This window comes from Puntigrus tetrazona, chromosome 10, assembly GCF_018831695.1.
Source record: "Puntigrus tetrazona isolate hp1 chromosome 10, ASM1883169v1, whole genome shotgun sequence".
Classification (NCBI taxonomy): domain Eukaryota; kingdom Metazoa; phylum Chordata; class Actinopteri; order Cypriniformes; family Cyprinidae; genus Puntigrus; species Puntigrus tetrazona.
Genome location: NC_056708.1, coordinates 10,001,189 through 10,027,799, shown reverse-complemented (window position 1 = coordinate 10,027,799; position 26,611 = coordinate 10,001,189). Strand labels below are relative to the sequence as shown.

Sequence of the window (26,611 nt, the reverse complement as noted above, 5' to 3'; positions counted from 1 at the left end):
CACAAGTACAGTAAATATAATCTAATTCGTTTGTTCCATTGGTGTACCCCATCGTCCAGTCCACTACGACTGTCTTCGCGATGTAATTCTGTCGCAAAATAGTGCATCTTTAATGTGGAAAAGGCACGCTTAGTGTGCGTGCATTTGCGTGAGGAAGAGAGAGAAGAGAAAAAACAAGGACGAAACCCGAGCTTTAGGGAAGAAAGAAGAACAGGACTAACTTCATTCGGGACTCTCTTTGGCAAAACTCTTTGGCAGCCAGTCTACAAACCTGTGATATTTTAATCTAAAGTAAGTACACTCTTTTGGAAATGTAATTAATTGAAGGTTTAAAAAAAGAAGATTATATTACATTGTTACATTTAAGATTTTACTGAACGGCATTTGAGTTTGTTAGTCAAGGAATATGTCCCAAACTTATAGTGAAACATGAATATTCATTGTGAGGACCAGGCAGCGGTGTGTGTTGTTATAATATATTTTAAACTAGTTTTAATATATTGATAGTGTGAAGGAATATTTTGACGTGGCGTAATCACGATCTCATTCATAGTAAGAGTAAAGCTGTGGAGCAAGTTGTGCAAGGAATAACAGTGAATTGCCTTTGGGCTGTTAAACAAATAAAAATTTCTGTTTACGTTTGTATGCTATATTAGTGGCCTCAATATTATTTGTGGTATGAAAAGTGACCACAAGATGTCGCTATATATTTGCAAATGACTGCGTGTGAGAAACAGCACATATATATATATATATATATATATATATATATATATATATATATATATATATATATATATATATATATATATATATATATATATATTTTTTGTAAACATTTTTTAAACAGTATATATATATATATATATATATATATATATATATATATATATATATATATATATATATATAACAAATCCTTTCAATTTTTGTTGTTGTTAATATTCAGGGAACGGCTAAACCACTCACTTTGCTGCCATGTCCTATCTTAAGATTTATTTATTAATTTTAATTAGCCTATGTCCTTTTGTCCTTCTTTATAGATCAGCTGGAATCATGCCTCGTTTTAATTCAGCTTGATCACTGAAAGCAGCAAAATGTTGTGGTAAGTTGTTTAGCTATTAATTATGGTTTGTGTTTTAAATGAATCCTCTATAGTGGATAAAAATGTAGCATTTTTGCATTTTGCAAATCCGTAATTGTGATAATCACAATTTGTTTTCTCACAATGACTTCTGTTTGTGGCTCAGCATGAATTCATGGTTCAGTAGACTTGCATGGGAGGAAGCTGAGTAAGGTTTCAACTGATAGCGGGACAATGCTGGGCATTCACAGTCATTTCCGGGTCCTTGTTTACCGGAAAAGTATGAAAATGGATGTGACCCTGTGAAGTCATTCACTGATTATTACATGAGTCATGAGTACATCTGACCTCCCACGCAGTTAAAACAGACACATACAAACAGTGGTGACCAAATGACTCGCATTCAGTATTATAAAGAGTCACTATGAATAGGTGTATAGGATTTGAAAGAGAAACTGAAAAATAGAATTACTTGCTTTCTTTATACTCTGCCTATACATGTTCCAGAGCAAGTAAAGTGCTACAGAACTGTTGTAGGTGAACTTTGCTCATTAGTTGGTTAAGACTGAGCTGTAAAATGGTTTTTAATCCCTTTGGTTTATTCTCAGTACAATGCACTCATTAGTGCAAACAGTGGCAGCTGGGAGTTAAGCCTCTTCTTAACTCTAGTGATTATTAAAGTTCATTCATACCAGTCGGTTATTAAGTAATTTAGTATTGGAATTCCCTGTTTGCATATATGAGGATATTGAATAGCATCAGACATCACATCAGACATGCAAGCTGTTTGTTATCTATGGGTCTTAACCTTTTTTACGCCAACGCACAGAACAGTATTCAAATGCACTTCTAAGCTATAATTTGTCTATTTTACTTCTTTTGAAATAAACTCAAAATACGATGTCAGTTTAATGTTATACATGTTTATTGCAATATTTTAGCTATTTGAAATGAAAACCTGACATAAAGTATTATTTCATTTAAAACTGATAATCTAAACGATTCAAGAATCACTAACAGTTTTTATACTTCTTGTGTGTAATTCTTTTTTTAACACTTTTGCAAATTTTTGTCATTTACAGCACATTTTCCAGTTTGAATGATATCAAACACTATTTATCAACCGAGATACGGTGAACTGAAATTCATTCATAAAAATAAAAATTTTTAGATGTATGTAGAAAGAAAGGCAAAAAATGTATAGGCCTATGCATCAAATTATATAAATGGCAAATTAAATAAACTAGTAAGAGTGTGAAAAGTGTGTTTAAAGTGAATACATGGGACCAATAGCACTTACGGTTGATGATACACCCTACTTGACACAAGAAAAAAAACGTGTGCATATCTGTATATCATAATATACCAGAGCAGACTGCAGTGTTGTCCAGAATATTTCTTTGGAGAGTTTATTTTCTGAACTACATCGTGGGAATCTGCAGCATCACATGTGATGTGAATGCATCACCACCCTCAGGCATCCTGAAGAGGTCTTGCCTTCATACCACTAACAGACCACAAATACACACTCTCACACAGTGCTGAGCGCTGGCTTTGTGTTGCAGTCACATGCAATTTACAATATGGGTCCTGCAGGTCTGTACTCTTCCTGTATGAATCTACCCCAGGCTGCTGGGGAAAGAGAGAGAGAGAGAGAGAAATAGAGGGATGAGGAGGAGGAGGGGAAACGAGGCAGTCTGCCATCTGGGTTCTGCTGCACTGGATGCAGTCTCCATGGTAACATCGCTCTCTCATGCAATCAAATCAAGGAATGCGATCAAGCCCGGCCCACCCCTTTCAGCACGGATGCAGACGTTGCTTTTATCAATTAAGCCACGCCCCCATCAGCTTCTCCCCTCCGCCCATTCTAACCCTTAGGTTGGTACTTAGTGATAAATTAAACTCAATTTGTCACTAGATGTCAAGGATACTAATTCAGAGGGTTGTGACTTAGTAGTCCAAGATGTCACAATGTGGGTTTCTCCTTAGGTTGACATAAAGGATATTTTTAGCTTGTGACTTAAGTGACTCGGGTTGCCCAAGCTGGAATTTCAGCACTATTATTTTTCCATTCTGCTCTGTTGGGTCTTATTGTATGTCCTGTGTAGTGGATATCTTTCTCTATTGGCCTCTGTAGTCATTAATCTTCATTAGCTCTCATGCAGTTAAACAGTCATTATCTTGTCCCCTTGATTTTTTTCCTATCATGTTCTCCTCTGCTATCTCTTTTTTCCCCTCATTTCTCTTGATTGTGAATTACAGTGTGCTGAGAAACCAAACAAAAGGGCTTGGGATGCCCATGTGCCTGCAGAAAAAAAAAACAGTCGTGAAATTTCATCACACAGAATAGTCCTTGGTTTTCTTGTACATTTGTCGTCCGATTTGAACTCTTTAGGATGTTTTATTTAAGATCATGAACATGTGACACATTCTTGGTGTGTGTGTGTTTGTTTTTCCGGTTATGTAAGTGCTGTATACTACAAAAATCAGTATTGTTTTCCAGTAAAAAAAAAATCTATAAAAATAAAAATAAAGCTTGTTCATTATTTATTTATTTTAAGAGGATTTAATTTGGATTACATTTTTATTACCCATTTTTATGCATAAATCTAAATTTTAAAACAAATTACATACAAAAGTTACATATGCGATAAAAAGCAAAAAACAACAATAAAAATTCACAAAATATTTTGGTTAAAAAATACTTTTTCTTCAGCAGGGATGCATTGAATTGATCAGAAGTGACAGTATATACAGTATATGTATATGTATATATGTATATATGTATAAATGACTATATTAAAATGGTTGATATAGAATCATATGACTAAAATAGAATTTTTGTTTTAAAGTAAACTTGCTGTTCACAGTCTATATGTAACCAAGATAAATGTTCAGTCTGAAAGCTAACAGTGAGCTTGCTAAAACAACATCTAATTGGCTGTCCAGCTCTTGGCTATCCAGCCCAAGTGACATCAGCAGAAAATGAAAGTTGTTTGTTTCAGAGCAACTATAATTTTAAAAAGCAACTTTAATATTAAAAAGCAAACCATACTATATTAATAATGATTGACAGTAACATCAGAAACATGCATTAACAAAATACAGTTCACATTTGTGTTGACTTGTTTACTGAGTTTGAGTTAAAAAACAACACACAGATATATTTTTTTTGCAGTGCATGTGATACAGTGGGAACCCTTAGAGAGAGTAAGAGAGATTCCTCTGTATCTAAAGGATGTGTTCTCTCTCTGCCATTTTCCTGTTGCCTTGCACCTTCACTCAGAGCATTGGCTGAGCACATCCCCACCTCCCTTCCTTTCAGCCAATACCCTTCCACTATCTCCCCTTCCCTTCCTTCCTCTCTCTCTTCTCTCTCACACACACGTTATACACCCTCGCTTGCTCACGCCCTGCTGCCGCTGCTTCTCTCCTGTCTGCTTGTCTTTCCCGCTTTCTGGATTAGCTTTATATCTTCTTCTTTGAGATGAGGGGCTGTAAGGCTGGACGGGGCTGTGCTTGGATGCTTCGCTGAGACCTGTCCGTATCTTTTTCTCTCTGTTTCTGTCAGCCGCGAGAACTCACGTGAGTAAGGTTCGAGGGAGCTCCCCCCTTTATCCTTCTTCCTTTTTTCCCTTTGCGCTTTCATTCTCTTCGCCAAACCTCTCTGTCCATCTCACTGTCGTTTACGCAGTTTTGAGAAGGACTCTGTCTGTGATGAATAATTTACTGCAGTGTCTGGCCTCTCCCTTTCAGTCAGCTGGGCATCTCTGACACACGCATGCACAAACACACACACACACACACACACACACACACACACACACACACACGAGTGAAGGGACTTAAACACAAACACCCGCCAGGCTTCTCAGTGCTTACGTAAAACAGCAGTTCTTGTGTGCTGAGAGATGCATGGATGTGCACCTAGGTGGGTGTGCGAGTGTGTGTGTGTGTGTGTGTAAACACAAGTATGTTAGCTGTCTCCTGTGACGTGTGTGATCAGTGTGCTTTGCTTGCACTGATTCGAGTCACGCAGGGGAATACATTGCGATTTTAATTGGGTGGCTTCATACTGAATTCATGATTCAAACCATGAGTGTGTTTAGTCTCATCTCAGCGGCATCCTGTCACTTAGCAATGATGCTGTCTGAAGACTGAAGATGTGCGGTACATCTTAATGATACAGCAACTGAGCTTCTTACTGACCTTTTACTGATAAACGCAGCACCTTATTATAGCAACATGGTGTTATGATGTTACAGTCATTGTAATCTTCCAAGCCGGCAGCTATAGATAATGTAATAATGACAACATAACAGCATCAAGAGGCAGGACAGGTGACACTCATTATGATATCGTTTTGTAGACATTATTTAAATACAGCTGTTGATGTGCTATAAAAATTTGCTGTCTGTAATTATTTTAATTAGCAATGATAGTTCCCAAGTGGGAAATTACATTGCGTGTTGGTCGCTCTTTTTCAATACAATTATCAAGATGTTCTTAGCATTTATTTATATCTATTTATTTCACATATTAACATAGTATTTATTTATTGATACTTTAAATGAGCTTTTTGTGTTTTAATTTTCCATTGAGTGGTAGCTTTATTTTTTATAACTTTTTTTATATGTCTGTTTAGTTTTAATTTAGTTTTACTTCAGTTTTAGTAAATGTAGTACTTTGACTTGTTTTATTATTAAAATTATTTTCTTTTAAAATAAATATTTTTTCAAAGGTTGATATATTTTTTTCTGTATATTCATACTTTATTTCATTTTAGATTTTTTAATTCAATGCTTTTAATAGTTTTCATTAATGACACATAGTAATGATCTATACAATTATTGTATAATTTAAAGCATTTATTTTATTTTATTTTGTTTCCGTTTGCTCTCCATGTAATATTCTTTCTTTCTAGGAGTAGGTACAAATATCTAATTTGTGATTTTGCTTTTACACTGGCCATTCTTTAGATAAAAACATTCAATATATATATGGTTTGCTATATGCTCCTATGTAAAGTGGGACCTCCTCTCTGTATCAACTCTGCGGTCCAGTAAAATCTATAAGAAGTAAACAAACAAGTGAATGGCACTTACATACCATTATGTGTGCATGTGTGTAGAAGAGTGAAGCCTGAAGAGTGAAGCCTGTTAGAAAGAAGAACTCCCAGGAATGTCCAGCTGGCATTAAAATAATGGCTCCTGAAAAAATTCAATATGATTAGAAAGTGTATTAAGCATCTCCTTTAGAAGTAAAAGTCAAGCATGGCTTAGAGAACTTGTCTTTTTGACATAACCATCAGTTTTGGATCCATACAAACACAGTAGGCTCTCATCCAGGCTTTCATCCAAAACCAAATAAAATGTTTTTTCAGAGTTATGGGTTATAGGTACACTATGTGTAAAACTTCCCCTGATTGGTGCTGAGAGGTCAAACAGGGATTGTTGTGCTCACAAATGGTGTTTGCCGTCCTTTGGTTGGAGATTATGATGGGTGGAAGGGCAGTGAGATGGAGCTCAGCTGACAGATGTCTCTTCTTTAGTGTAGTGACGTGCCACGGCCATTGTTCATGTATGAGTTTGTGTTCTTGTGCTCTTTACCTTGTAGGATCACATTTAATGCCTTTCCCTTATTGTGATAGTTATGGCTTCCTGAGTGACCATTACTCTACCTAACCATCCCCTTCAGGGTATTCTCATGTGTTTTTGTTTGTGCATTTGTATGAGCTTCGTCTGCTGGGTGTGATACATTTGTGGTGTCGTTAAAATGGTCAACAGAACCAGTTTAGCTCATTCAACCTGGTTTATAAACGGCTTCCCATTTCATAAAGGCATTTAAATGCACAGCTAGTTTGATGTGACATTCATAATCATAATACAAACAGTTTCTATTTAAAAGCCTTTGCTGGTTCTTGTGTCCTAAAATATGTACACTATCTTTGTTCTTATTCAAAAGGGAAACAATTGTGCTTCCTGACGTCTGTTGACAATCAGTCTCAGTTAATTGTGGCAGACATTATTTTAGCTTTCTTTGGCAGGTGTTTTTTTTTTTCTTCTTCAGTCACATATATAAATAATATAAATCACATTTTGCTTACGCGATAACACTGACTTTAATGTGTATCATAGTTTAACGTGCAGTCGTCGTCGGAGCTATAGTTTGAAATGTATTACATTTGTAAGTAAAAATTAAACAGGTTTTTGTAAAGCAGCTCTGGACCTCTTAACATGTTGAAGGGTTAGTCCACCCAAAAATGAAAATTAGCCTGTCTTTTACTCACCTTCGCAGCATCCTAAGTGTATGTGACTTTCTTTTTGTCCAGGTCCCTCCAAGCTTTTCAATGGAAGTAAGCGGGTGTTTGTTGTCAACAGTTCAGAAGATGTGAATTAAATGATGTGCATCCGTAATAAAACATCTCTCACAAGGCTCCAGAGGGGCCTCCTGTAGCGTATTTTTGTAAGAAAATGTTTTAAATGTAACAAAAACTTTTTTTCTTACTTATGCTGACTGTAGTAGGCCGAAGACATTCAAGACTTATATCAAGACAGTTTGTAATATAACTTCAACTGGATTGGATTGGTTGAATGAAGAAAGTCCCTTACGCCTAGTATGCTTCAAAGGTGAATAAAGGACTAATTTTAAAAGGCTAATTTTCATTTTTGGGTGAACTAAAACTTTTCCTTAACTTTAAAAATACCTTAAGGAGACCGGGGAACCTTTCCTTTTGAAAACAGTCGACTGTGAATGTCAGCGATCACTTGAAACAGCATGAGAAAAGAGTGCGCTTGAGCAACGCATGGATGTGTTGGATGTGATCAAGCGTGCCGTAATGCAATAAAACGAGCATGACAACATGCACATCCTCTACAAAACAATCGTTTAATGCCTTCTCAAATCATTTTACTTCTCGCCAGGCTTGCTGGGGTTTATTTGGAATCAGAATTATTCCCAAGAGATCAGAGTCTTGTGTTATTTCTGTCAGTGTGAAGGGTCTTAGGGAGAATTAGTCTTTCTTGGCTTGGTTACAGATGCTATTGACTATTGTTGATTATGAAGGCGTTTCTGAGAAAGACGAGGCAAGGGAGAAATGGGGGAAGGAGGAATTAATGAAGGGTCAGGAGAGCTTGAAAAAAAAGCAGCCACACATAGCAGGAATACACTGGTGGGGAGTGATGTTGAAAATAATTATCACTAATTCACCGCATTTATGGACTTGGCATATGCGTTTAAGCAATGAAAGTATACATTTATTAGTTGCATTCCCTCGAAATCAAAACCTGGGCAATCAGAGAACACTGTGCTTAAATGATGAGCTTTGTAAAAAAAATCTGCACAATTTTTTTACATGAACAAAGTAATCAATATATTATTTGTTCTATATTATTTTACGTGTATTCCAAAACTCAAGGCAGTAGCATTTTAAACCATATATTTTATTTGTAAATGTATTTTCAGCTATTCTTTTCAGCTATTCAGCTATTCTCTTGGACAGCGTTTCCTTAGAAACATTTGTGACTTATATACTTTTGAATGTTCTTTTGTAATATTTGCATTGTTGTATTTTTGTACTGCACATTATTTTCCTCATCTAATAAATTAGAGGATAGGAATTTATTTTCAAGCTTTAATTCGCTTACTTAAAGTTGTCTCATCGTGTTAAACTTTAAAAACATAAGATTGAATATTTAAAATATTTACGCAGCATATTAATCGAATGTATCTTAATGCAGGGTTTCGTTATTCCGTGTTTGCTCCATTTTTTGATGGATGCGTCAGAGCCCTCCAGAATCGCAGACCCCTCTGAACTCTCTGGGGTCTGGTTCTCTACTCGCTATTCAGAGAACACTTGTTCAGTCCTGAACCACAGAATGAGGACACTTTTGCATAATTTATACTCCTAAACTGATAAACATACTGTATAAGTGAGTTTTTCCATTGAACCGCCAGAGGCTGATCCACAGGGTGACTCACACCCATCTGCGAAAAGCACATGTGCATTAGCTTTGTTAAAGCTCTCCACTTTACATATGGCAAGTGCTTTATTAAACTGAGAACTCTTTGACCTGTTTGTTGGTATTGTTTATATGCTTAAGGCGGTAAGTGTTCTTAAGTATATTCTCTGAAAACACACACACTCAAAAAAACATTAGTTATTTGAAGGATCAGATTATTTCTGACCCGTCTCATGTACCCAGCTATGCATGCATTCCCTCCAGAAATATTCCCACACTTTGGAGAGAGAGAAAGATAGTAAGAAATGAACAGGACATGTGAATGAGCTATTCATGGTCTGCTGTCTAATTAAAGGAATAGTTCATCCAAAAATGAAATTACCCAATGATTTACTCACCCTCAAGCCATCCTATATGTATATGACTTTCTTAGACAAATACAAAGACATGTGACCCTGGACCGCAAAACCATGTGTCACTTTCTTTTATGCCAAAAATCATTAGGACATTGAGTAAAGATTATGTCCTATGAAGATATTTAGTAAATTTTGTCTCAGTATTTAGTTTTTTTTCCACCCTTAAATTCCCAATTTTCAAATAGTTGCATCTCTTTCAAATATTGTCCTATCCTAACAAAACATATATGTACGGAAAACCTATTTATTGAGCTTTTATGTGATGTAGAAATCTAAATTTTGAAAAATTGACCCTTATGGCTGGTTTTGTGGCCTAGGGTCACATGTTATAAAAACGTCCTTTCCCATCCTCGCTTTATATTGGCAGTGAATGCACATTTCACATTACTTACATTCTTACGTAAGAGAAAACTCAGCTCAACTGGGGTTATATGACTGCATATGGGTCTGTATTTTATAGCCTGAGCTAAAAAAGAAAAACCACTAAGCGAACAATTTCCTTGAGGGTGACACCAGCTTGCGAATGTAAGAATTAAAACAGTGGAGCTCTAAATGCCAAATCTGTGTAATGACCACTGCAAGACTGTGACATAGGTAGAGCAAGATCTTTCTCTTTCTGTTGAACTCCACTCTCTTTCTCTCTGCCCTGCGGTATCCTGACAGCATTCTGTTGAGTCATGTTTCCTGCAGCATGATTACCTCTCCCTCTCTGCAATTGCAGTGACATGCTGTATTACATAACTGGACACAGTAACAGGACGGTGCCCGAGGGCTCCATCTGAGCCAAGAGGACTAGACGTAGCATCTTATTGCACTTTAAGTAAAGATTAATTAATGCAATCATCAGGAAACTTTAATTACGCTTCGCTGTTTGTGCTGTGTGGGAGCGCTCCATATGTCTGGTTATCGCACAGATGATATACAGAAAATATGGGAAGAAAGATCATGTTTGGAAATTAATCTCCCCAGTCGTAACTGAACGGAATTTAATCGGAGTGATTGGCATTGCATGAATGTCATTTTCCCACAGTTCCTTGCTGTTTGAGTAAGCTCAGCCAGTTACTGATCTACTGGACAGTGCAAAACCCTGACAGATGATGCTAGTGCAGTGGATATGCATTTAAGATTTCGGTTGGCTGCTTCTCATGATCTGGTAGAACAAAATTCCCACTTTTTTAGGGCCAGTGTGATTTCTGAGTGCCTCTATCTTGAAGCAAACGAGTAATATTTATCATGTCGGTCCAGATCATCCACCACAAAGCTGCTCTGTTACAAAGATCTATACAGACTTTCATTTCCTTTTAACACAAGTTACAGCATGTGTTCTCCCATATGCATACCATGATTAAAAAGTCCGGCTTCGGCCGTGCCTCCTGTGTTGGTGCAAGTTTGGAGCAGTCGGTCAGAGGTGTGGGTGTTATGTGGAAACCAGCCACCGTGGGAGAATCAGACAGTCAATCCCTCCAGATTAATGACAGTTGATGTTTTCCATTTAATCTCCAGCCGCTCTGCTGATGGATTAAAAATGTCATTCACTCACAATGTATTTTTAAATCTCTTTTTAAATAATAATAAAATAATAATTGCTTTCATAAATATGCAAAAGAATTAATATTAGGTGGGTATGCCTTTACATCAACACTTTGATTTAAAAAAAAAAGTAATAGTATATTGTTGTTGTTGTTTTTCTTAATTATATATTTTTTTTTGGTCAGTTTTATTTATTAGTTTATTATTGATTGTTTTTCTCTTGTGAATCAGAGGTATTGAAATTCATAATCCTGCAATCTGAAGTCACTCCACCCAGATGTAATGACATCATCTCTTATATAACATCATACCGAGCAATTGTTTTAAGACTTTATATGTCAGTCAGTTCACAAACGAGCAAAAGTAGGGCAATGTCCTGAGCTAAACCAAGATTGATATTCATTTAGATGATTTAGTCGTGTTAAAATAGTTGAACAACAAAGGAAAGGCGCTGTAAAAAATTTAGCAGAAATGAAACATCCCACACTTATTTGATTCGCTCACTAAAAAGTAGCTTTTTTTCCATTTAGAAGCAGGTGCACGTTGAAACGAACACTTTTACCTTTAGTTTGTCGAACCGAACCAGTCTTTTTATGTGATCGTTACTGTGCATTGTTCATCATAAGCTTTCACTCACGCTAAAGTGCTTGCAACAAAAAAGCTGGCATTCAACTCGAATCCTCTGCTTTTCCCAACCCACCCAATCTGTCAGTAGGAATTGTTTCTCTCTGAGGCAATCCATGCCTTTGGGAAGATAACATTGAACGGCCAATCGCAGCAGGGCTGGTGGGAGGAGCTAAAGCTGTGCGTTCGGCCTCAGCCAATGGCGCGGCCCGGTGGACGTGGTTTGGCTTTAGCCCGCCGCCCCTTGGTGACGTCACAGCTCGGGCAGCGAGAGCGCGCTAGGCGTGGGGACGACGAGCGGTGCGTTCATCTGGGGAGGGGGGCTGCACGCAGAGGGAAGGGGTCTGTTCTGCTATTGAGCCACCAGGCCCTGCAGAAATCTCAGAAAACAACAATGGAACCTGCCTGAGAAGCGCCCGCTTTGCTTTTGAGCGTAAGTGTGTTTAACCCTCTAACGTTAGTGTGTGTGTGCGCACGTGAACGGTCTTCTGTGTGTTTTACATGCTCACTGGGGCAGTGAATAGCTGTGGCTATGAAAGAGAAGAATGCTTTTGTTTCTGTCTCTGGTTTCCTTTCTAAAACGGTTGTTCAGAGTTGGTTTAGGAACGGTTCCATGCTTAGGTTAGTACCACGTTCAGGAGACCCTCATGTGGAAGAGCATTTGGAATATATGTTTTGTGTTGGTTTGTGTGCACAGTATCTTTTTTTTGAGATCTTAAGATCTAGATGTGGAAGAGTTTGGCTTCCCATGGCAGGTTGATGGATGTCAGAAGTCTGAAGGGTGTATACACATGTGCCATGCACAGTGACGTGTGGGAGTGGACTGTGGGATCATTTTGTAAGAGGCTGCATGATACAATTGCTGATTGTTGTTGGCTTCTTTTTTTTGAACAATGACACAGTGTTTGGTTTCTCAATTGTGGCTGTATCTGGGTCAGGGTTGCTGACCGCTAGCCTGACCCTTAATGTCTCGTAAATCTCGTTTTAGTGGAACAGGTGAATTTACATCACTGTTTCGAGCATTTCGAGCAAATCATGGGTTGGCATGCAAGATTATATATGTATATAGTTTTTGCCTACATAATATTTGTGTAATGTGTATCATTATGCATATATAAAAACATACAGAATATATTTTGGGAAAATGATTATCATTCATATGAAGACACTTATGACTAGATGTCAATAAATCTTACACCATAGCTGTGGGAAAAAGATATCAGATAACTTTTTATGTCTATAGTCAAGGTTAGCTCAGGTCAAATGTCATGTGGTGTAACTACCCAAAATGGCAATCATATTTATCATTAATAAATGTGTGATTTTTGTAAAAACAAAACCAAAAAAAAAACTTGTTACACCTGATTTTGATGAACAAGGCGTGTTCTTTCACATGTATGCAAACAAAATGTATTTTTATTCTTTTTTTATTAGCTTCAGGAAAGGCTCTGCGCTTATTTACGATGTGTTTCTCAATTCAGACCAGTAAATCTCATTTATAAATAATATGCTTTTGCGAACATGTTTAGTCACATGATCATGAATTCCACGCGTCAGTGCATATTTGAGCCCAGATACCAGCTCTGGCTCCTCTTTCTGTGTTGTGCCACAAGAATCTCTGCCATCCACTGCTGGACGTGACCCTTATTAAGCCTACCCCACTGAGACGTACGTCTAAATATAGCCCGCATACATCAACACATCAAATCAGAAAGGGAAAGGGGGTTTGGGGGAGGAGGCAAAGGGTACTGGTGTTTAAAACTCTCACGTTACCGTCACTCATCCGTCCGTGAGAGCACATGTCAGTCCTGCTGAATTATCAGAGCAGCGCTGGAGTAAACTGAGAACAAGACGCTCGCTGTCAAAACATGGCAGAGAGCAGAAACGAGAAACTGAAAGAGTGATAATGAAACACTGGCCTGCAAACCAATCCGACCTTATTTATGTTTCTGTTGAATCTGACTTTTAGAGGGGAGTAGGGTAAGTCGCCACCTTAATCTAGTAGATTGTGCATGATTTTTAGATGCCAAACCTAAATCTGAGACAACAGGAATGCAGTGTTAATACATATAAAATGGTTTTAAGTCAGTTGTTTCTATCCTTTGCTTTAGTGTGTCAGTAGGAAATGTCAGATTACATTTACAAACGTTCATTTTAATAATCCAGAGAGATTTTTGTTTGCACAAAGAGTCTGACAACAGCCACGTAGAGATCTGATCTCGTCATCATCCAGTCTGTCTGGAATGACGTGAAGAAACAGAACAAACTGAGACAGACTAAACCCAGAAGAGCTGTGGCCACATCTCAGAGATATTTCAAGAAACCTATTTGCAAAGCCAGCTGAAAAACTATGTGCAAGTGCATCTAGGACAAAAGCTTCTTTACAGGCAAAAGGATGCTCACACCAAGTGTTGATTTAATTTAATTAACACCAGTTAATTGATAAGAAAATCTATTATAGCATTTTTTGACAGCATTTCACACGCATATACACATATATTGTATGTATGTGTATATATAAATATATACAAATATAAAACGTGTAGTTATATTGATATATTAATTATTTGGTAGTATTATTAATTTGTTATAATTATATTAGTACTATTATTTAATGATACATTTAAAAACAAAAGATTACATATTTAGAATATTTATTTTCTTAATATATATATATTTGATATTATATATAATATTATATTATATTAATACATGTGAGAAGTCAGGATAGCCCCATTAAAAATAAATAAATAAAAAAAGAGAGAAACACTCCTAATAATGTGAACATATTACTTATATACAGCTGACAAATACACATGAAATACACTTTTTTTTTCTACATCTGTCAAACCAAAAATATCCAGATCTAAAAGAAATAAAAGAAATCTGATGCTGTGTCAATGGATCATAATGGTTTTGCTTGCGAAAGCAGGTAATGCTATTGCAAAATGTTAAATAGTGTGCATTTTTGTTTCATTTAGATAGGAAAATTGTGCACACTATTTTTTTTTTTAATATGTGCATGCCATTACTAATTCTTTCCCTCGATTTGCTAAATCGTGCACACAATTTACTAATTCAAATGCGCAATTTATACATCGAGGGATCAAAGTATTAAATCTTGAGCACATGGCAATGCGTGTCATGTGCGGGGCTCCATAATCTTCTATGTTTCTATGTTAAACATTTTTCTTTAACATCCTGAAATAGAATTAATCCCTTATTACTAGTTTTACCTCATTCTCGTATCTCTTTGCCTAAAGGACAACTAAAGTAAAAATTGGCACAGCATGTAGGAGCCGGTAATGGCCGCTGCAGTAGTTCATGTCCTTGGATCAGTACTTATCTGTCTGCCCACTGTTGTTGTGTCTCATCTGGAAAAGTGGCATGAAAATTGACAGCATCAATTTGCCTCCACAACTCCATAATCCAATTTTCCATGCTCCTCTCTTCTGATGAAATACAGCGCGTTCTTTGGCCTGCAGAATAAGAGTTATTTTCCTGTATTAAAGTTACCGGTTTGGTGGCAGTCAGCTGTCGTCTCACTCTCATGTGTTCCTCTTCCTATTGGAAGCCGTACTTTTCCGTCATTTCAAAGTTAAAATGGCGTTTCTTCTTTGTTTCAGGTTTAGGTGTGTCCTGGCCCCGGGCCCTCTCTGTGGATGTCTGTCACCATGGCGAAGTTTGAGACCGGCCGCACAAGTCCAGTGGTCCGTCAGATAGACAAGCAGTTCCTGGTGTGTAGTATCTGTCTGGACCACTACCACAACCCCAAAGTCCTGCCCTGCCTGCACACCTTCTGTGAAAGGTTTGTGTTTGTTACCGTCATTTTAGTCCTTACCTTTAAAAAATTTTTGTTAATTAATTTCTGGTAACTCCTAATTTGATGATGCTGAGTTAAAAATATCAACAAAAAAGTTCCATTATGTACAGTTTTTAGTTGTTTTATTTTACACTATATTAGAAAGGATTTTACAAAACAAATAAGGTATTTCACATAAAAGGTGTTATAGTCCACAAGAGAAAATAATAGCTACATTTATAAAAAAAAAATGACCCTGTTCAAAAGTTAGATTATTAATAATATACTTGATTATTAATATTGTGTTGTTACATAAACTGCCTGCTGTTTTTCAGAAAAATTCTTCAGGTCAAAAATTCTTTGATTTGGCAGGTTTTTTATTGTGTATTTGAACGCTTTGAAACTATTGCTGTTTGATTCTGAGACACATATGCAACTTTTACTTTAGGTTCAACAATAAAAAAAAAAAAAAAACATGCATTAAGAGCAGGGGGGGTGAAAACTTTAGAATTTATAAATCGGGCTAAACTGAACTTTTGACTTCTGGGAAATATGTACACATCTTTTGTAGCTATGGCTAAAATGCTACGAAATGTCTTATGTTGTTAGAAAGTGTTACTAGAAAAATGATTAAGAAACAAATGATGTCATTATGTTGCCATACTGTGATGAATGTGATGTTTTCATTTGTGGTGTAATAAATAGTAAACACAAATAAGAGTTGGTAAGCTTTTGATAGGATGGCATATGTTTACTTGCTGCTGACATTCCTTGGCATGGATGTTCTGTCTCATTCACAAACATTTTCTTCTGCCTCAGTGACGTGGTGCAGTGTGACAGTGAGACTCTCCTTGTCGTCTTTATGTGTCTCTTTGGGTGGTTTGTTCTTTCGATGGGGTTGTATGTCAGTGGAGTGTTTCCACTGTGATTGTTCATGTTGTGACTGAAATTTCAGCAACACTTGCCCTCCTAGTCCTCCTAGTTCTCACTCCTTCACACAGGAGGTCAGCATTTATGAAATATGAGAGATGCACTACCATTCAAATGTCGGAAGTCACATGTTTTTGAAAGAAGTCACGCAGGGGCTGTGTTTGATCAAACCAACACAGTAAACAGCGATATTGTGAAATATTAGTTCAATGTAAAATTTCAGCATATTTTAAAATGTCATTTATTTTTGTGATGGCAAAGCTGCATTTTCAGCATTCGTTACTCCAGTCTTCAGTGTCACATGATCCTTGAGAAATCATTCTGATTTGCAAATGTGTTCGAGAAACATTTCTCGTAATTATCCATTTTTAAAGCTGCTGCTTAATATTTCTGTGGAAAACTTAATACAGTTTTCCAGGTTCCTGTAATGAGTAGAAAGCTCACAAGCACAGCAGTATATTTTATTATTATATTTATTTGCATTTATTTGAACAATATAGTGCATCCTTGCTGAATTAAAATATTTATTTGAAAAGAGAAAATCTTACTTGGCCCAAACATTTAAATGCTAGTATATATTAACAGTTGCCTTTTTTTTTTCTAGGATACCTCTGCATTTTAGGGTGAATGTGTTTTGTTTTGTTTTGACGTACTTTGGCCTATTCCTGCTTAAAGAGATACTCCACCCAAAATATTATGTCATTTACTCACCCTCTAATCTTTCAAAACCAGTAGGATTTTCTTTCTTCTAAGGAACAAAAAAAGTAGTTATTTATAGTAGAATATTCAAGCTGCTCCTTTCCAGAAAATATTTGTGAAAGATGACTTAAGTTTCAGTTGTTTCCTCACACAAAGCTATTGTATGACTTTAGAAGACTTGAAATATAGTGCATGAGTCATATGGTTTACTTGTATAATGGTTTAAGGTGCTTATTTTTCCTTTTTGGAGCTTAACAATCCTTAGTCCCCATCTACAGTTAGGAAGCAGCAGTGTGAACATTCTTCAAGACAAATAGATAATACTGTCTGGTCGATTAAGTTTGAGGTCTTTTATCATGTCTGCCATTGTCTCTATCTCACAGGTGCCTACAGAACTACATTCCTCCTCAGTCTTTGACGCTGTCCTGCCCGGTGTGCAGACAGACCTCCATCTTGCCTGAGAAAGGTGTAGCGGCACTACAGAACAACTTCTTCATCACAAACCTCATGGAGGTGCTGCAGAGAGACCCAGAATGTTCTCGGCCAGAGGCCTGCAGCGTGCTGGAGTCTGTCAGCGCAGCAGCCGCTGGGAAACCGCTCTCCTGCCCCAATCATGAGGGCAAGGTAAGCCTCTTACCATCTGATGATGAAACCAAGTTTGGCAACATTTGATGGGAATATGAAGGAAAAAAATTGCAGCCAGAATGTAGAAATGCCTGTACAGCTACAAAGTGAATAGGAATTCCTCTCATTTTGTCTACATTTGAGCCAGTTTTTCATTGGTAGAGGCCCCTGTGTCACTTTCCTCTCATTCCTCTGAAAGACACCTGAAAGCTGCCAGCTTCTTTCTTTATTGTGTCTTCAAAGTCATACTACATGTGTGCTTATGCTGTTCAGGCCTGTTAGCGTACATTAGCGGCCTTTGATAATGCATTAGGATGCTGAATGAATGGGTTGCTCACTGGTGCCCCTGCAGGTGATGGAGTTTTACTGCGAGTCGTGTGAGACGGCCATGTGCCTGGACTGCACAGAGGGGGAACACAGGGAGCATGTGACCGTTCCACTGCGGGATGTTCTAGAGCAGCACAAAGCAGCGCTAAAGAACCAGCTGGATGCTATACACAACAGGTACATGTCACACATACAGTCAGATGTTATATACAGTTCATCCCTTTATTAATATTGACTATATAACGACTTAATCTTTTATGCCATTCCTATACTATTTTATCTATAGCACACCTGTACATATAATTTATTCTTTTTTTGTAGTTTATGTGTATATTTGTATTGCTGTTGTCCCTGTGTACTGGAAGCTTGTGACACAAATTAATTCTATGTGCAAACATACTTTGCAATAACGCTCTTTCTGACATCTGATATTAATAATAACATGCATACTACATGCATATTGCATACATATATAATTTAATATGTATACACACACACACACACATATATATATAGTGCTGTCAAACGATTCAAGTTTTTGTTTGCATAATATGTGTATGTTCTGTGTATATTTATGTATACACACATACAGTACATATTTTGAAAATGTATTTATGCAAATATTTTAGATATTCTTAAAAAGCATTGTAATATTATATTAAAACATGAATATAAAAAATATATAATAACAATTATTAAATAACTTGTTAGTAGTGACAACACAGAATAACATTTTTAGAATAAAAAGCTGTTTTATGTGATTAATGTGAATAATATTGTAGACCGCTCTTTTCGATACTTTCCCTTATAAACTGTCTTCTAAGAGTTTTGTTTGTTTTTGTATTCGGTCAGGTTGCCCCAACTGACAGCTGCCATTGAGCTGGTGAATGAAATCTCTCAACAGCTGATAGAGAGGAAGAATGAAGCTGTCAATGAGATCAACATGACATTTGAGGAGCTTGAGAGGGCCTTGCACCAACGTAAAGCCGCGCTCATCACCGATCTGGAGAACATCTGTAGCACCAAGCAGAAGGTCAGAAATCTCTCAATAGATTAAGCCGGTTGCCCTCCTCCTGTCTCTCTAACGCTTCTTTTTTGCGGTGTCCTCTGCAGGTGCTTCAGGCGCAGCTGTCGTCCCTTCTGCAGGGAAAAGAGCACATCCAGAGCAGCTGCAGCTTCACTGAGCAGGCCCTGAACCATGGCAGCGCCACCGAAGTCCTGCTGGTCCAAAAGCAAATGAGCGAGCGTGTTAGCGCCCTCGCCTGTCACGACTTCCCTGAACGGCCGCACGAGAACGCCCACTTGGACTGCCAGATAGAGACAGAAGGCCTGCGACGCTCCATCCAGAACCTGGGCGTCTTGCTGACGACAGGAGCCGTGGGACACACCAGCGTGGCCACAGGAGAAGGCCTCAGACACGCGCTGGTCGGTCAGCACGTGACTGTAACTGTTACCACGAAGGATAAGGACAGCGAGCTCGTGCGGACCGGTAACGCAGTCCTCCGAGCGGAGATAACGGGGCAGGATGGAGTACGGGCGGCAGAGGTGGAAGTCGTGGACAATAAAAACGGGACGTATGAGGTAGGGTACACGCTTAAGAGCGAAGGGGAGTACTCGTTCTCTCTGATGCTGTACGGACAGCCTGTGAGGGGCAGCCCGTTCAGACTGCGGGCGATAAAGCCGTCAGACGTGCCCCAGTCTCCGGATGATGTGAAGAGGAGAGTAAAATCTCCCAGCGGAACAGGAGGACACATCAGGCAGAAGGCCGTAAGGAGACCCTCCAGCATGTACAGCACTACCAAAAAGAAGGAAAACCCTATTGAAGACGAGCTAATCTATAGAGTAGGTAAGAAACGTTGGTGTGGATGATAACTCGTTTGACATTAAGTTGTGATTTGGGAGTAGATGTCACTTGCAGTTGCACGCTGCGGTAGCAGAAAAAATTACTGGAGGGAAATGGGTAAAAACTATGGAATAAGAAAAAAATATTTTGTACCTTTTGGAAGCTGCGGTCAAAAATCCTGTCGCCAACGACGCCATTTAAGACTATAAATGAAACCTGCTGTGATTAGTCTACTTTTAACACATAAATCTGATTTAAACAATAGGTCTACATAATATTAACTCATGCAGTCCATAGGGGATATTTTGTATTAGCCCCACAGTTACAACATGAAATACTGTTTAAACCTATTACTATCAGGAGTGTAACAATACATGTATTGTGTTTTGAACAGTTCATGGTTGTATTCCAAACCCAATTGATCATCTTTATCCTCTTGTTAGTGGAGACTTGAGTGAGCGGAGCGTGTGGAATGCACTTGTCAAAGGGAGTGATGTAATTTCCCCATTACCTTCTCCTCACTAACAAGGGAATAAGGATGGTCACTTTTAATTGGATACACAATATGCGTATCGTTACACTCCTAATTACTATTAACATTTTACATTTACCTATTTTATCTTACAATTCTGACTTCTGACTGAAATGCAGGCGTTTTTATCTTTGGACTTTATAACTTAATTTAACTCAACGACAGAACGTTTGTCAATTCTGTCAGGATATAAACTCATGATTCTGAGCCGAGAATAGCAAAAATAAAGTCAGAATTTTGAAAAATGAACTTAAATCGACTGCTTCCATATACTGCTATTTCATTTTCGGCCACCCTGGAGGCCCCACTCACTGTTTGCAAACACCGTATTACTTTGATTTCAAATTCTTTTGTCTGACCCCTCAGGCACTCGTGGACGGGAGAAGGGAGAGTTCACCAATCTACAGGGAATCTCTGCTTCCAATAATGGAAGGGTCATTGTAGCAGACAGCAACAACCAGTGTATACAGGTTAGTCAATGCATGGAATTATTCTGAAAAATATAGGCTTTAGTTTACTTGGAAGTCTTTTACTGGATATTGAAGTGATCAGCTGTTCTGTTTTACTTGGGATTTTCATTGCATTTATTGCAAAATTTCACCATTTGTTTGTTTTGATTAAGGTGTTTACCAATGATGGGCAGTTCAAAGCACGCTTCGGGGTCAGGGGTCGTTCTCCAGGACAGCTGCAGAGGCCCACAGGAGTGGCAGTCGACACAAATGGAGACATTATAGTAGCTGATTATGATAACAGATGGATCAGCATCTTCTCTCCAGATGGGAAATTTAAGGTGATGTTTAGATCAAAATTTACAGTTTATATTTGTATATGTTTGGAATAATGAAATTGTTTGTGAAAAGTAATTTGCTACATTTTTTAAGAAATTAATAATTATATTCAGAAATGGCAAGTTATCAGAAGTGACTTTTAAGTCATTTATAATGTTACAAAAATTATATTATAAATAAATTCTGTTCTTTTGATCTTTCTGTTCGTCAAAATGTTTTCCGCAAAATATTAGACAACAAAAGCTGTTTGATAAAAGTTGAGCACCTTATAGTTGTATATAGTTAAAACTGCAGTCTGTAACTTTTTTTGTGTTCAAAATGTACAGTATTGAAAAAAGAATACACCATAAATCCATTTTACTAACCGTGTTTTTGGCTTGTCCCGAATCTCTACGGTACACCTATAATATAATTATAATTCAGCTTTGCATCAAAAGAATAAATTACATTTTGAAATATATTTAAAAAGAAAACTGTTTTTTCAAATTGTAATAATATTTCACAATATTACTGTTATTTACTGTGTTGGTAATCAAAATAGATTCAGCTTTGGTACACACTAAATAATACAAACACAAATACAAAAAGAAGAAACATTTAAATTTTATTGACCCGAAAAATTGAATGGCATGTCTCTAAATATCGATATGAAATATTACTTTGAGTAAATATTAATTATTCTATTTTCTTACTCTGTGCCATCATCAACTAATCTGAATCAAGTCATTTAATAATGTCTTTTTCCTTTTGCCTCATGCAGAATAAGATCGGTGCAGGCCGTTTGATGGGACCCAAAGGAGTGGCTGTGGACAGGAACGGTCATATCATTGCAGTGGATAATAAAGCCTGCTGTGTGTTCATTTTTCAGTCTAATGGCAAACTAGTGACCAAGTTTGGAGCCAGAGGCACTTCAGACAGACAGTTCGCAGGTACGGGGGTCTTGAAACTGCAACACACTGACAATTAGAGCCAATGTTGACAATGTCATGCGTTTGTGGTGGTTCACCTATCTAAGCTAACTAAAGAGTTGCAGAAATATTGTTAGCACCTCCTGTTGTGTGCTGTGACTGCTTGTCCTCTAACATATCTTCCTAATACCTCATTTGTCTAGATCAGGAACACTACTTAAAATGTTGCAATTCCTCAACAAACCTAAAAAAACAGACAACATAATTTTTTTTTTACTACAAAAGCAACAGCAAAGTACCATTCTGGGAAGACAAACGCTAGAAAAGACTGGTTTGTTTTATACAGAAATGGCCAGATTTACCTAGGCTTCAGTTCCAGTGTCTGAAAGGATATAAACTCGTATCAGTTCTGTACCTGTATTTCACTTTAGCATAACCCATATTTTCAGCTGCATTATCTATCTGTATCCTAAATAATGAAAGCCAATGCATGCGGGGTGGGAGATGTACTGGTAGACGTGATTAACCGGTAGAAATTTGTCGACTGGAAGAGATTTTGGACCGTGATCTCTAGCGCGGATACACGCTCACGCGACTTTGCACGAACACTTACTGTTTGCATGCACTTTAAAGACTTGTGGTCGAAATGCAATCACTACATGCGAGTAAAACGGCTAACAAGAAAGCAAACAGCTAAGAGAGAATGCATCAGGACAGCTCTTAAAGCGACAGCAGTCTTAATATTTCTGTCTGTCATTCATGTTAATCAAAGAACAAAAGAGAAGAAATCTCTCACTGCACATGAAAACTTAGTTAAAGCAAAACTAACTTTCTGTCAATAGCTATATTTGTGACTGTGAAATAAAACCAATCCTATTTTAAGATTTTGGTCATATCACCCACCCCTAGCATGCATACATTTAAGAGACTATATTCTGATAGATGCATATTAGTCATGCCTTTTGTAGCTGGTTCCCTTTCTGCTGCTTATATTACTATTTAAACACATCACTTCCTTTTCCTAACCCTTGTTAAGTAAGTGCATGCGGACTGGTTTGGGATGTGCATCTTCCATTGCTCCTCTGGTCTGCTTCCATGTTTTTGAACTACCTCCTGCACTTTTTTTTGTTTGTTTGTATGAATCCCTTCTGCCCTGTAGTTTATTTGTCTCCGCTTACCCTTGTTTGTGTTTTTCCCATTCCTTTTTAGACAAAAGTGGTGCAAAGTTTGCACTGGAGCAAAAGTTTAGTAAATCTGGCCCTGGGTTCAGTAAGTATTGAGTGAATTCTCATCCCAGAATGTGGTGATTTATCTCATTGAAATAAATGAAGTTTCATTCTAGAACTGAATTCAAGAGTCTGTGATTCTGTGCTTTGTGTGTCTAATAAAACATTGGCCAGAAATCAAATTGCCGATCAGTTAGGAGATCTTGATCACATGATATCCTGCTCTCCTCTCTGCTCTCTTTCTCTTTATCGTGTCTGAACGTCTGTTCTTCCTTATTTTTTTCACACACGCAGGTCCGCATTTTGTTGCCGTCAACAACAAGAATGAAATTGTTGTGACAGACTTTCATAACCACTCCGTCAAGGTGAGTGATGCTGAGGTGCCACTTACAGATTTTCTCCTTGTCGACAGTAAAAGAGCATGAAATTGCACTGAAGGAAGGAAAGTGACCTATATATGGAGACCAGAATATCAGAGACTTAAAAAAAATAAAATAAATTGTCATCATTTACTCACTCTCAGGTTGTTCTGAGTATGTAAAAGTAGCGCAAAAGAAAATATTTTGAAGAAACAGTTGAAGGTAGCCACTGAATTCTATATATTGATTTCTATAGCTTTTTTTCCATACTATAGGGAACATAATGGAATTTAATCATAATCTTTTTGGTCACACGTCATATATTTTAACGGGTTAATGGAAAATGGTGCACTTGGCAAAGTTGTGTTTTACTTGATAATCGTATTTGACTTGACTGACACCTAGTGGTATGGATGCATTCTTACAGAAAACCAATATATTTCGGTTACTGGTGTCTTTGTAAAAAATGAATTATTAGCAATCAGCAATGAATCAGCATAGTTAAAGTGCTTATAATGGTGCTTACAGAAGTGAAGTGAGTAGTATTCGTCCGGTCATGTAATTTCAAAATGGCAGCCCCCATGAGGTTACCTGGTCTGCTTTCTTTTTCTTTTTTTTGGACTGTATGATTTTAAATATATTATTTGTTTCGTATCATTAAAACTTTTTTTTTACAGAATGTAAATATCAGCGATTTAAATTGGTCTCTCCTCAGGTCTACAGTGCAGATGGGGAGTTTCTGTTCAAATTCGGGTCCCATGGAGAGGGGAACGGCCAGTTCAATGCCCCCACAGGGGTAGCCGTGGACGTCAACGGCAACATCATTGTAGCAGACTGGGGCAACAGCAGGATACAAGTAACACCCACTTCCTCTTTACAAGTTCTCCAAAAAAACGAGTTACTTCAGAGTCACTTTTTAAAGGCATTTTCCTTTTTTTGTTTGTCCTCAGGTGTTTGACAGCTCAGGCTCATTCCTCTCCTACATCAACACAAGTGCTGACCCTCTGTATGGGCCGCAGGGCCTTGCTTTAACCTCCGACGGCCACGTTGTTGTGGCCGATTCTGGCAACCACTGCTTCAAAGTCTACCGATACCTGCAGTAACATCTCATCGGTCGTATCAGCGAAAAGGAAGAATCAAATGAACAGATTGCACTTTTCTTTAATCCTCTGCTGATTTTCATGTTTCAGAACTAAGAACTGCTTCTCTAATAAAACCGGGAATGTTGATTGTAAATAACAGAAACCATATCAATAAGCACAGATTCTTATCAGAAATCATGTAAGTTGTTGTATAAATAAAATATATATAGCAAAACATTTTGTTAATAGCCATCTTCAACCCTTGAAGAAAAGTCAACTATTTCCAAAAAATCTCCCCTCTCTTGTTTCATAGTGGCTGACCTTTCCGTGACTGCAACAGCCGTGTATTTTAATTTTTACATTCTGCATCTGTAAATATACAAATCTGTGTACATATTAACATATTTGGTGTACGTAACATGTAAATGACCCTGGCTTCTTGTATTGTCCTATGACAGCATTTGCCACTGAGATTTCACTACACTTGAGCTTCAAATCATTCAAACATCTGAGCTGATCATCCCTCAGTACAGGAAGTGATACGCATCCCAGCTGTGCTCTTTAAAAAAAAGAATATATATATATATATATATATAACCACTAAACAAAAGGAGCCAAAAAGGACATTTTTTCCATTCCAAATTATTTATTTTTCTAAAGCACAAGGCTACTTTACATGTTGAAAAATCCAGCTGAATTAAGAAATATAAAATATAATCAAACCCAAGTATTTCACGTATATTGCCTCTGATTTTTAATATTCTCTGAAAGTGATCAGCTGTTTGGAATTATGTCTTCTCTGTAAATAACCATTCGTTGTGTTCGCAGTGTAGCAACCAAATGTTGTCTTTAGTCAGTATTATAGCTTACCCTTCATTTAGTCTATTTATTTAGTGTTTTGTACACTTTCTGAATTATTCATTTCGAGATTGTCCTTCCATCACCAGCGAATGATTTAAAAAAAAAAATCACCTCCCTTTAATTTTGTGGAGTTTTGTCTCTTTGAAGGTTATGTGACACCAAGTCTCCTTAATAGGCTACTCTCTGTGAAACTGTACAAGGTTAATGAACGGTGGCTCACAGTTAAAACGGTGAGCGTATATCCTAATATCTGTGCAAAGAACATTTTTGCATGTTACTGATTTTACTAGCATCGGCATAAGGTTTCTGCAGCAGCGAGATACCTGTAATGATTTGCTATTGCCAGGCTGGAAATTAAAAAAAAAAATGATGTAATAACCAAAAAACAAATATTCTATACTGTATATTGATTCATAATATATGCGATTTGCAAGTTGACAATTAGTTGCTTCCGTTGCGATAAAGGCCCGTTCACAATAAGAATAACTGTAATTGTAACAAAGTCACTGATTTTAATTTAGAATCCACACGATCAGGAATTTTTCATTAAAGAGAAACGCAGATTTAATCAATTCATTTCCTCACAAAATTTCCTCTTTCCATTTCCTCTTTTATCCAATCATTTTAGAATAAACCTTGTTATCGTACTTCGGTGCAAGCGCTAATATAGTTTTTCCTCTGATTGTGAACGGACCTTAACTCAATCCAATGCATGAGTTGCTTGGAGAGATGATTTAATATGTGCTTCATCAGTTTAAAAAAACAACAACAATCTTGTATAACATGAAGAATCAACCGTTTGTTCATTTTACTGGTCAATTATTGCAGTTTGAAATAAAACTGTAAATACAAGTCCCTTAAAAATTATATTTTGTCTTTTTTTTTATGCAAGTGCTTCACTTCTAAAAATGTTATATACTATTGACTTTTTTGAGCGCCGTCAAACGATTAATCGCATCCAAAATAAAAGTTACTGTTTTCATAATAAAAATACCCAATACACACACGCATACAT

The 26,611-nt window shown here is 37.2% G+C and overlaps 1 protein-coding gene across 4 annotated transcripts; it reads left to right on the top strand.

Annotated features, from left to right (window-relative positions):
* The first annotated feature begins 143 nt into the window (after positions 1 to 143).
* trim3b (tripartite motif containing 3b) lies at positions 144 to 26,463 on the top strand. 4 transcript variants are annotated; one of them, XM_043250577.1, is made up of 14 exons: positions 144 to 291; positions 1,044 to 1,105; positions 15,242 to 15,423; positions 17,430 to 17,670; positions 18,023 to 18,174; positions 18,850 to 19,030; positions 19,111 to 19,843; positions 20,739 to 20,842; positions 20,995 to 21,162; positions 21,921 to 22,089; positions 23,278 to 23,337; positions 23,589 to 23,659; positions 24,369 to 24,509; positions 24,604 to 26,463. In XM_043250577.1, the coding sequence occupies exons 3-14, from the start codon at positions 15,278 to 15,280 to the stop codon at positions 24,754 to 24,756; spliced, it is 2,319 nt and encodes a 772-aa protein (XP_043106512.1). In that variant the 5' UTR covers positions 144 to 291; positions 1,044 to 1,105; positions 15,242 to 15,277; the 3' UTR covers positions 24,757 to 26,463. The 4 variants fall into 4 exon arrangements, with proteins under 4 accessions (XP_043106512.1, XP_043106511.1, XP_043106510.1 ...); XM_043250576.1 differs by lacking the exons at positions 144 to 291; positions 1,044 to 1,105 and adding an exon at positions 4,457 to 4,669; XM_043250575.1 differs by lacking the exons at positions 144 to 291; positions 1,044 to 1,105 and adding an exon at positions 11,913 to 12,048.
* The last annotated feature ends 148 nt before the right edge of the window (positions 26,464 to 26,611 follow it).

What these genes read in the sequence shown, in the direction of transcription:
- trim3b (XM_043250577.1), top strand. Translation starts at nt 15,278, where the DNA reads ATGTCTGTCACCATGGCGAAGTTTGAGACCGGCCGCACAAGTCCAGTG. An exon ending in GCCCCAATCATGAGGGCAAG is followed by an intron (nt 17,671 to 18,022) that starts GTAAGCCTCTTA and finishes GTGCCCCTGCAG; the next exon opens with GTGATGGAGTTTTACTGCGA. An exon ending in GGGGCAACAGCAGGATACAA is followed by an intron (nt 24,510 to 24,603) that starts GTAACACCCACT and finishes GTTTGTCCTCAG; the next exon opens with GTGTTTGACAGCTCAGGCTC.